At 34.3% G+C, this 12402-nt stretch overlaps 1 protein-coding gene across 7 annotated transcripts in view; it reads right to left on the bottom strand.

Moving 5' to 3' along the window:
• Positions 1-12402, bottom strand: part of LOC134541511 (S phase cyclin A-associated protein in the endoplasmic reticulum) — a 236805-nt gene that overhangs the window by 180409 nt on the left and 43994 nt on the right. For all 7 annotated transcript variants that reach the window (XR_010076648.1, XM_063385011.1, XM_063385018.1 and 4 more), the window contains 4 exons: positions 8948-9180; positions 8165-8354; positions 3402-3514; positions 2839-2962 (listed from right to left, as the gene is read on the bottom strand). Coding sequence is in view for 6 of the 7 variants with exons in the window: in XM_063385011.1 (XP_063241081.1) it covers positions 2839-2962; positions 3402-3514; positions 8165-8354; positions 8948-9180 (660 nt within the window). In the remaining variant the exon portion in view is untranslated. The remainder of the gene's footprint in view (positions 1-2838; positions 2963-3401; positions 3515-8164; positions 8355-8947; positions 9181-12402) is intronic.

The following is a 12402-nucleotide window of genomic DNA, read 5'->3' as shown; positions in this document are numbered from 1 at the left end:
CTAATGTAAATCCATAAGTATTCAAAAAAAAATCCCTTTTGGGCACAGCCTACAGGCATAGGTATATTTCGTTCGAAGTACATATTTATTCTGGAAATGTTTTTAAAACTTCTATAAAATCCTGGAAAATTTTAAGAACTTAATGCACTTAACATTCTATGTGTTCGCCAATATTAAAAAATTATCAATTAAACATTTTCTCACATTCCATGCGACAAAAATATTTTGAAGGATTAAACTCAATGTATACAGCATTGAATGTCTTAACGAATTTCATATTATGCCTACTAAGGTAGTTATGCCAGTATTTTTTACCTTTAAAAAATATTTTTCATCCCTTGCACTATGTGGTCATATAAAAAATTTTTTGGACAAAGGTTTAAGGTAATATTAAAATGGTTAAAAATAAATTCCAACGAATCTGATACTAAAGAAGTTTTAATTTTTTTTTTAAATTTCAATCCCTGTTTTTATAATAATAGTGTGTTTCATCAAAAATTGTTTCAGCTAAAGATTTCAAATAAATTTTAGGAGTTATACAATAAATTATAACGGATTTGATAGTATGTGTGTGTTTGTTGACTATGGTTTTGGTTTGGGGTCTATGGACCATGAATCAAAACGAATTATAAAAAGAAAATTTCCAGAAATTGCACCATGGTAACAGCTACAATAGATAGTAATACTCTGAAATCTACCTAAAAAAGCTGCTGCTGTTTTTGACTATATTTTGTGATGTTTGTCCCAACTCTCTCTCATTATGTACAATGTCAATTTAATGGTGCAGCACTGCCACAGAAGGATTTTTCACTTGTTATATAAAAGCCACAACTGATAAAATTCATTAATAAGAAAGGATTCTGTTTACAGGTTCAATCAAAAAGCTTTAAAGTTCACAAATATTTTACTGGAATTTATTTTTATGTAAACATAATCGTAACACTGATAACAGATTAGTAAAAAATTCATACTGATGGGAAAAAAGAAAAATTATTCCAAGTACTTAGCACAAATTCATAGGTATTGAAACAATACAAAAGTAAAGTGCACTCTATAGTCCAGCTAAGTGCTAAACCAGTCCGGCTAACCAGCTTGTCCAAGAATCCTGTTTTTTCAGATATTTATTACAAAAACCAGTGAGTATGTTTTACATCATTTTATGTGTAAACAATGCATTAAAATATTCAAATTAATAGCTTAATTTTACAATAATGCTCTGTATGATAAACACGTAAGAAATAAAAGTATATGTTTCACAGATAATTCTTAAAAAAAAAAAAAAAATTATTTAACTTGGCATCAACCTTAATACAGTTACTGTTTTTTCTTGTAAAACAACTAAGCCAAAAGTCTACTTTAGCTAGCCTTAGTAGCCATCCTAAGTTCCCAGAGACTGTTCCAAACATGACTGACATCTTACACTCAAAAGCAGTATATTTGGAAAGGCATAAAAATAAAAATAAAAAATTTTCACTGCAAATAAAACACAAACAGCTGTTTGTGAGTTTCACAGCACTGGGTTTCCCTACTCTCATCACTAAAGAATAATGAAGTGTCTCTTTTTATGGCAAGTCTTGATGTTTGTATGCTAAAAAAAATTGCAAATTAATAGATTCAACCTCAATATACCAGATATGTTTAAAATTATTTTTAGGTTGAAGTACTTATTGTTATTACTTTACTGTGTTTCATGGAAAACAATCTAGAGTTGCTTACTATAGTAAATATTAAGTGTGTAAAATTGTAGTGATATTTGTTAGGTATATAGTAACATTGCTGTAGTTTCACTTATGAATTTTTCTTTCCATTCACAAGTTAATATATTTGAATTTATTACACGAAATTAATTTTGAACTACAAGACATTTCTTAAATAGAGTTTTATTTCATGTAAATGGACAAATATAAGTGATTCAAGAAAAAAAATTGCTAGCAGATATACTACCTGCAATATGTAGATACAAGATTATATGTTTTTATACGTAGTTCAAGTTCTGAAAATCATTTTTTTTGTAACTGGAATGAATTTCAAATTAAATATTAAAATATACTTGAATATAAGTTTGTTTTAAATTGCAGATCCATAATTAGTAATGAAAAAAGTACTTGCATAGAGGACATGATCACATAAGATTTAAATTAATGTTTCCAATCCATTTTGTCTAAACATTTGTGTATGAACTACATGATAAAATATTATTGTTATTTTAACTGTGTATATTTAAAGATAACTTTTTTTTTAAATTATGTGGTGTTTGAACTTGTATATCAATGTTATATTCATGGTGAACAGACTTGCATTTCAGTGATTTTGGTTTCATCGCAATTCAAAATCCTGCACAACATTCTCACGAACAACAGGATAAACATCAAAGGAAAATAATTATTCTCTAAAACAAAATAGCTAAAAGCTTGAACAGTAAAAGATAGTAGTCTTTGCAAATGTATTTCCAGTCTCAAATATGTTTAAAAATGTTTCTTCGAAAGAGAATATTGATAAAAAAAAATTTTATAGAGCAGAAAATGTTTTGTCAAGTTTGGTGTCCTTAATTTTAACATATGAAAGTTTGTAACCCTAATACAGTTAATAAAAGACAAAAAAATAAAATTGTATGCACATATATATACATACACACATATAATTAATGCAACTAAACATAATTGCCTACTTTGTTAAATGAATATGTTATCTTCTTATCTTTCCAAGTCTAGCACTGATATGTGATACTGCAAAAGCCATATTCAGAGTATGAATATCCTGAAAACACAAACTCCAACAGCAGCCAACAACATGCTCACGGAAAGCGGGCGCAAGTGCCCAGAGATGCAGCGAACTCACCGTGAGCCTGCGCAGCAGCAAGTCCATCACAATGGTCAGCTTGTTGCTCATCACCACGTAGCGACAGTTGGCCGGGTTGTTGCGACAGGCGGAGCTGTAGGTCGTGCATGCGGTCACGAAGCACCTGGGTGAAGAACACACGACTCACCAGTGAGCGTACCACACTTCGCAACACCTCCTGCGCAATGCAGTGCGAGGCTGTTCAGAAAATTACTGAACACTAGACAAGCCAACCTAACCAGTCTTAAGTATGGCACACAAGGAAAGCATAAGTTTCATCTTTCAGCTCAAATCATTTGATTATTTAATTCCATGGACTCCATTGTGGAGATAATGCGATTGCAGTGCTGGTACACTGAATCTTTGTGAGGTGTAGCTGATGGTGAATACCTTACATCAAATAAGTACCAATTAAAAAATATGTTCTGTTAAGGAAAATATTTTATACCATGTTAAATCATGTCCTTTGATAGAATGAAACTTTAGCAACGTAAATTAATATAAAATTTTTAAAAAAATAGTGAGGTGCAATTTAAACCCAGGAAATAAGAAACTAAACTTACTTTTGAGGAATGTATGATGACACATTCTGAGGCACATCCAAGTCCAAACTCAGAATGTTTGTCACAGCAGTGAAGCCATTCAGAGCCTTGAATGTAGCTTGATCCAAAGCATTCTGGGGAAGAGAACAGACAAAAATAAGTCTACAAATCAATTAATAAAGTTTTTACGATTGGACTCTATACCCCTGAAACAATTTAAGTGTGTTTATTTTTTTAAATAAGAAAATATAATGCTTATTTTAATGCTTTTTACTAGAGTCTGCCAATTTTTGGGCTGAGTCAAGTCGAGCCGAGTTCAGTATATATATCACCGACAAGGGGACCGCCAAGTATGGTACAAACGGATTTTAATGGGTCCTATATATGTTGTGGAGGGAGGCCCCCATAGTACTAAGCTAAAAATATTTTGTCCAATGCGCCTTAGTTATGAAATAATAAAAAAAAAAAAAATGAGCAGGAAGCGAACCCTGACCGGCCGGCTGCTAGGCAAGAGCCTTACCAACTAGGCTAGGCTGGCTCACCTGGCACGACGAAAAATGTACCAGTCTAAAACATTTGTATAAAACTTTAACAGCCATTTTCGTGAAAACTAAGGTGCATTGGACAAAACCCTTTTAGCTTAGTACTCTGGGGGCCTCCCTCCACAACATATATAAGACCTATTAAAATCTGTTTGTACCATACTTGTTGGTCCCCTTGTGAGTTAAATCCATTCGAATCCAGACTTTATTTTTCATTCGAGTCGAGCTGATGTTGTTGCAGGTTTCTTGTGTGTAGAGAATTTAAATTGATTATACAATAATAATAAGGGTCAAAATAAAGACAAGTGTATGCAGGAACTTATTAGTACAGATTTTATTTTGTTACATGTTTAAAGTAGTTTATTACTGATACTATGTGGGATAAATTAATGAAAAGATTTATCTAAGTTTAAAATAATGTTTTTGCCTTACTTAGAATATATTAAATATGTTGGTAATTCTGCAGAAGAATGGCTTTGCTTTGGCTTCTAGTAAAAGAATATATATATATATATATATATATATATATATATATATATATATATATATATATATATATATATATATATATATATATATATATAATGTTATATGTACATAATGGGTAATTTTATTACATACAGATAAGGTTACTATTATTAGTAAAAAATTATCACTTAAAATTAATATTGTGATGAGTTACTTAAAAAATAAAACTGAATTAAAGAACAAAATAGTTATCAAGTTTATTAAATTTGGAGATTAGTCTATAATTAATAACATTTTTTTCCTATGGGATGTACACAATAAAGACACTAATAAAATATTTAATTGGGGAACTCTTATTATCAAGAAAAATTTTACAATTTATGTTAAGGGCTCTGCCTACCCGGGCACACATACGGTGTGCAAAGCTTCAGGAAAAACAACGCGATTTCGAAACTACTCAAGATATCCCAGTGGGGTATGCTTACGAAAGGGATTTAAGAGTTCGCTGAGGGCCGAAAAGTACTTTTGATTTTGGATTAAGTTTTTAAACTGTATTTTTAGAAGAGTTAAAATGGCTAAAATGCATTTTTTTTTTTCAGAATAAATTTTAGGCGTAAAACAACCGGTACAGATCTGTGAAAGCACTAAGGGACTTGCATTACACCTTTATCTTCATTTCTCTGCAATATAATGTTACGGTCTCCGCTCAAATTTTGCAGTTATCCTGTGACGACGAGAAGACTGCGCACCAATTCAGACCCTTGCGCTTAGAGGCTATACCGCGCTAGAAGCACTAGCGAGCGTCGCGCTTATCATCTTGCCTCACTAACACCCTGACGAGGCGGGCCCCTTAAGCTCTAACAATTACAAACAATAAGTGAATCTAAATATGCTCTTAGTTCAGAAAGAGAAGTTCAAAAAGGTTGTGGAGAATAGTTTTAATTTTTTAGTAGTAAGTTTGATTATTTTATTTTGTATACTTTCAGTTTTTCACTATCAGAAGTGTTGATGTCATTTCAAATTACTGAACAGTATTCTAATTTAATTCTAACTAATGCTAAATAAAGTGTAAGAATTGAATCTGAATTTGTATTTATTTAAGGCTGGGGTTCTATGGGAACTAGAGATAAATTAATCTACATGTAACGTGGATAATTGTCGCACCTATATTTCAGTGCGTCAAATTTCGGATAAAACACACTCTTGCGTAAACATCACATAGTGTTTTTTGGTCCCGCTATTAGATTCAGAGCGCTTTGTGTGGGTATTTTTCCCGCATAAAAAATGTATTTTAAGTAGAATTCTAATATTTATTCGGACATTACCACTTACTTATTTAATTAACGGATATACGAAGTTGTCTGATGTATAAATTTTATTTTAAAGACTTTTTAAACGTTCTAAACTTTATCTGTTCGGTTGCGTCTAAGTGGTGTACCACTTATAAAAATGTAGCCAGCGCTAGTTGGCATCATTCTGTTTGGTTATGTTGCTTCCCGTATAGAGCGCGCACTTGTAGTCGAATATCAATATCTCACCGATTGCATGCAACGCGCGCTCTCTGTTGAGTGCCGAGTTAACTACATTTAATGGCCCGCACACACTCATGGTGTGTACTCGCATTCAGATCGCAGATTTTGTTTTTCTATTTAAAGTTGAAAAAAGGTTTTTGTTGCATGACTTATTAATTTAAATTGTTTGGTGTGCTCTTTTATACTTCACTTTTTAAATAAACGTACTTTCCATGAATGGGTTTCGTTTTCATGAATAACTTTACCTAACAAAAAATATTTTTCTCTCGCATAAACGTCGCACCCCTACTTTTCAAACTTGATTTTAGTATAAAATGTGCAACGATTATCATGCGATAAAACACAGTACTCTACATTGAGATAAATCGGAAAAACACAGGTTTATAAGATTTTTAGATGACTGAGTTTTGTTCACTGTATTATATAAAGACTTGTAGTAATGTTAATGTTAACTAAATACTCCACCTTTATTTTTGCTACATGTATGTGTGATTTTAATAGCAAGTTTATTTGAATCGCAAACACTGAAGTCACCAAGTATGAATAAATCATCCTGACAGTTTGCAAGTTGGTCTTCCAATACTGTACATCAAAATAAGAAATATATTTTTTAGGAGTTGTTTGTGGGGACAAATAGATATAACCAGGAGTTTGAAAATTGGTTGACAATGTTTTATTTTAATCCAAACAGCTTATATTCCAGGGTAGTCATAGTTATAAATTGGCTGAAATCATGTAAATTTGTGTTTATTAACTGCTATCAAAACACCACCATCTCTTTCATTCATTATATGTAAAGCATTTCTATCATTTCTATAGATGAGATACTGGTCCATGAAAAAGTGTGAATTGATACTAGACAATTGCACCAATTTTCAGTGAGACAGATTATATCATAGAGGCAGTTGATAGATACTAGATACTTACAGATATAAAGGTGCAAAAACAAGATGTATCACTTTTGGTTTTGCTATGTTCATGCAGAACATTGATACTACATACTAGATACTATAGAAAAAAGTACATAGGAGACACAATATTTTCTTCTCAAATTAGTTTGCTGTGTCACAAATCTCTGGTGTACTATTGGTGTTACATTTCCAAATATTGTCATTCATAGGGTTTTGATATATAAATAGCAGGGTATACATTTTCTGTGTATTGTAATTAAGTAAAATTGCAGGAAAAATAAACTGTAAAAACATTAATGTGAAGTGTCACAGTAAAGTGTGTGCATAATATTGGTAAGTAATTTTATGTCAAGTATGTATCAAGTAACAAAAATACTGTCAAGTCTCGTCTGGTCGAGTACAATGAACTTGACTTTCAAGCCAAGTTGAGCTGAAGCTACTCGTTCAACTTGGCTTGAGTGTTCGAGTCTCGGCCCATCTATAATTTATACAGAGTAGTTACACACAGGGGAGCATACAAGAACTGAGTCATACAAAACTAAAGATATCAAATTGCAAATCCACAATTGAATGAATATAAACTTCTATCACAAGTTAAAAAAATAAGCTAACACAATTTGTTGACAAGCTGTTGCTATCTTGAATCTAACAATACAGTAAGTCCTCTATTTACGTCGTACCAATTTACGTCGTTTCGGATTAACGTCGCTAATGTTTGAGTACTCATGTTTCAATTTAAGTTGTCGCAGATTCACAATAACGTCGTTTACAATGACCGCAAATCTTAATTTTAACCAAAACACCGTATATAATTTGTTTATAATTCTTTGTTTCCTTCGGTAGTTAATTTATGCTATGTAGCGTAAGCTACACGTTCACCGCCTTATCTTATCATACATCATGAGGGACGCTTCCTGCTCTTACGTACAGTATGAACTATATATCTGTTTTTATATTTCAATCAATAAAGGTAATAAAGCAGCTGGTTAAATAACCATTCTATAAAGCTGAGAAGTACTAGTTGGACTTGTTTCCCACGCTGTCGGTTGTCATTTGCTGATAAAATTTCCCGTTGTCACGTCTGTATGCCAGCGCTTCCGGCCGGTGGCATGAAACATGGCTCATTTTGCGTCGTTTCTATTTACGTCGCGGTTTTCAGGAACGTAACCCCGACGTAAACCGAGGACTTACTGTATTTATACTTCTAATGCCCAATTGCCTGGTTAGAGCAAACAGTAAAAATTTAAATCTTAAAAATCACACTGTACTACAATGTTCACGATACTATAATCGAAAGTTTCTCAGGGACGGACAGGTAATAAAAGTGGTACCTGTTTGCTGAGAATCCTGTTGATCTCTCCCAGCGCCCGTTCCAACGCTGTTATGGCGTTGTTCGGCCACTGGCCTTTCCCCTGAGAGCTATGCAGCTTCTCCACATCTCTGACACACTTCTGGATCCTCCCTCTGTTCGGAGACTCCGTCTCAGGTGGTGCTTCCAGCTTGGACTCAAACTCCTGACCCCTAGCAGCAACCAAAAAGCACCCACAACTCAAACACACCCTTTCAGGGAAAACAGATGTCTGTGGAAGTACTTATACGTAGTTTGTTCACATCTCATTATACTTTTTGGAAGCCCTGTTTAAAGACGTGTTTTGTGCAAGGTCTGTTTAGAAGCTGTGGTCACTCACTGGACAAGGAACATCAATAATCTGCAGTTTTACAGCACAATGGCACTAAGAATGTAACAAAAAATTTTGTTGGTAAAATCATTAGTGTTTTTATTAGAAGCAGAGTAGATTCATTAGATTTTTTTTTCATGCAAAATAACTCGAAGGTCATATTGTAATGTAAATTTTGCCTCCAATTGCAGCTATTCTTAAATAAAAACAAACAGTTCTAAGTAAAAAGAAACATATAAATATGAAACTGATGCAGTGCATTTTCATCCAAGACTTCATACTAGCTAACAAGAATACTAAAACCTAGGACCTAATAACTATGTTAAGATTGTCCACAAACCTGAGGATTTGACAAAAACAATTACAATTTTAATGATTGTTTATCTGTCATAAATACCTGCACAGTAATAACAACTGAGCATGAACTGTACATACCTCGCTGCCATCCTCAAGCGCAACTTTTTGCACCGTTTCTTCAAAGCCTTCTGCCGCTCTTTGTCAAGTGCAATTTTCGGGTCGATTTTATCAGCTGGGGCATCGACAATGAACTTTATATTGTATGAGATCAAATCCTCTTTTGAGGGCATGATGCCTTCATTGTGACGAGCAACAGCATCCTGATGCTTCGGGCCTCTGAGGTGGCTGAGTAGATAGACTTCAGAGCCAATCTGCAGTCACATGTTACAACAGCGCGTCAGCTACAATTCAGGACTTGAATAAGACTATGTGAACAAGTCTTGGATAATGTAGGGAAAAATGCAAAGTAAAAATTAGAGTTGCATTGATATCACTTTTTCCATTATTAACTCCATAACTAAGCTTGTGTGAATATTCAGTAAACAAAAAAAAAAATTAAGTTGCTTCCTTTCTAATTAGCTCTCATGGTACATATATGCTAAATGAATATTCTTTAGGAGGTTATCTGGTGATTTGCACTGTCAGGAAACAGTTCAAACAGATAGCTCAAAGCTATGAGAAATCTGTAAGTATTTTTGGACACTAAGTTAAAGTGCTAGCTTTTTACAGTCATTAATTAACATTGCTCTGCATAAATTGAAATATAAAAGAGTGCCATGACTCTTGAGTGACCTTGGTAACCACCAACAGTGTTGCCTGTGGCACTGCGCTAGCTCATCTGCATGCAGCAGGGGTTCCACAGCAGTATAGAGTATAGACAAACACTTCTGAGTTATTGTAGTAATATCTGAAAAATTAAATGCAGTATTATCACGTTTCCACTAGAGAAAATATCTGAAAAACATACACAATTTTACAGTGTGAAAATTTAGTGCATGATTATTATTGAAGTGAAACTTCTTTGCTGAGAGGGTAACAATTTTCGAGCGTTACGAAAATTCCATTTGCATGAGGGGAAATAGCTAGTGATGTGATAGGGGAACTGGGAAAGGAAGGGAATAGTTAGGTATGTGGTGGGGAACCGATAGAGGAGACGGCAGGGAAAGTTAGAAATGACGCAGCACACTTGCACTCTTGCACTTTTGCTCTCTTGCTCTTTTGCGCACTTTCATGTACGCGGTTGTTTCTTGAGGGTGGACGTCAAGCTATCCCCACTCCGGGCCATTGGCGCAGTCGGTGATCGCTGGAGCAGCCTTGAGCGGGCTCCACGTGGCGGTGTGCGGCTCAGGTTGAACCCCGCCATGCTGCAGGGATAGGCGGGTCGCGGCGGTAGGGACCAGTCTGTGCCTGACGCCACCCCGACTTTAGGGAGTGTTTGGGCAGAGGGCAACACAACGGGGTTTGAGGTTATTGTTGTGTACCATGCTACGGGTCATATTCAAAAGAAAATATTGTTCTTTATTGTATGTATTATTAATTTATTACTTGTGGGAATCAGTATTGTTAAACAGTGTTACGTGAATATTGTTTTAGCCGTGTAACCAAATATGTATTTCTACTGGTATAATGCTCTTCACGCTTTAGTTTGACATGGATAATTATCTGTCACAAATTATTATTTGATTAACTAAATCATACACTGTATTATCATTATGAGCCCACAAGTGTGTAAATATGTTAAGTCCAACTAAGAGGCATGAATATTTCTCTATCGGAGTGTAGCTGTGGTTGACTGTGTCTCAACAAAGTAGCATTAAACTTAGTTCTATTCGTATGACATGTTGTCAATTTCACTTGCCAGATACCTACCTCAGACTACACACGTCCATTTGGACAATTAGTTAAGGTGCATGAACTTCCTAATTATCGGCAAGCTTTATAAGTTAAAGAATTATTTTAAAAAGTTTGTTTTAAAAGAATAATAAAAAAAATTAGTACTTTTTTTAATTCAAAATATCTACAATTTATTTATTTATTTATTTATTTATTTATTTATTTATTGTTGTTAATAGCAGAGAGGCTAACATAATCACAACGTCTCAGGAGGTGCCACTATGGTGTAACAAGTGCTTGTTTTAACCTTTTTTTTTGTCATTGCGGGGCCCCCAAGCTTATTTATATCTGTTGTGTGTAAATGTTGTAAACTCTAAATACTCAGCCGTGATATCAAGTTAATGTTAAGAATGTTCGTTAAGTATGTACAAAAATATATTAAGAAAAATAAATATGGGACTACACCGAAGTATGCACTCTTTCATATAAAACACACACACAAACACACACAAAAACAAAAACACACACAAAACACACACACATCACTACAGTCTGGAGATATACTAAAGATTTAGAGTTTTAGAACAAAGACTATAGATGAAAGGTTAATTCAAAAGTATATACACCTATCCCTCACTTATCACAACTAATTCGATCCTAAAATTGTTACATGTTATTCGAAATCGCGTATTCAGAAGCATTAGTTTCCGTAAATAGCAAGGCTAATATATTTAATGTGTTCCAAAATTGTGTATGAAATTATACTTTACATAATATAAATGCGTTGAATAACACTCAACTATAAATATGTCTCACCATTTATCTTTATATGCCTCCCATCACACATTGCATGACCAATATGACACCGCATAATGGAAGATACATGGTTATGTACTTTATTGTCAGTCGGATGGCTGACTTGTCCGCCTGGGCGTGACCTTCAACTTACGTCGCTTACCTTTCCAAACCATCCTTTACTGACAGTGAAACTAATATTCTGTCCGAATAGTTAAATTTTAATTTTTAAAAAATTAAAGTGCTTATTCCCGTACCACCACCTGGTTCACATTAATTCTGTCAGGCCAATGATTCATTTTTCCATTGCAACATTAATTTAACAACCTTTTCCACTTGAATCATCTGTTCATTTCTGCTCCGGTATCTAATGTAAACTATATTCCCGCTAGTACAACCAACAGCATCAGACATATACATATAAACATTTAGTATGAGTCCTTATTTCATACGATTGTGCGCACAGTTGACTTGCTTAAAACTAAAATGCGACCAACATAAGCGTGGCCTTCATGATAATCTGCGCGCCGTAATACTTCTAGTTTTGTCTCAAATACTTGAACACGATGCATTATGAGTGATCAAGCATGTACAGTTACCGGCAGCTGAATGGGAAGACGTTGCTTTGTTTGAATGAATTCCCTGCCACTGGCTAGACTGAGTTCACGGCCCGGTTTGTGGCCAGGCAACAAAGGTACGACACGCGCGGACGTAAAAACATTTGGTCCTTTACACTCCATAGCCGCAATTTAACTTACCATAGCTGGTGTTTGTACAACAGCCGATAGCGTAGACAGACCTGTGTGCGCATCTCTTCCCCTCTTGTTTGGCTAACTGTATCCCACGACAATCTGTTGTTTACAGAAGTTGAAACAGTCTCCGTGGCGTCGTGCTCGACTTTTTCTTTTGCCTGCCGAGATTTTGTGTTAACTGAAATTTACAGACGTGCTATTCAAGACTGGGGA

Source organism: Bacillus rossius (assembly GCF_032445375.1).
Source record: "Bacillus rossius redtenbacheri isolate Brsri chromosome 4 unlocalized genomic scaffold, Brsri_v3 Brsri_v3_scf4_1, whole genome shotgun sequence".
Classification (NCBI taxonomy): Eukaryota; Metazoa; Arthropoda; class Insecta; order Phasmatodea; family Bacillidae; genus Bacillus; species Bacillus rossius.
Note: the sequence above shows the minus strand (reverse complement) of the source record. Positions and strands in the feature narration are given on the sequence as shown.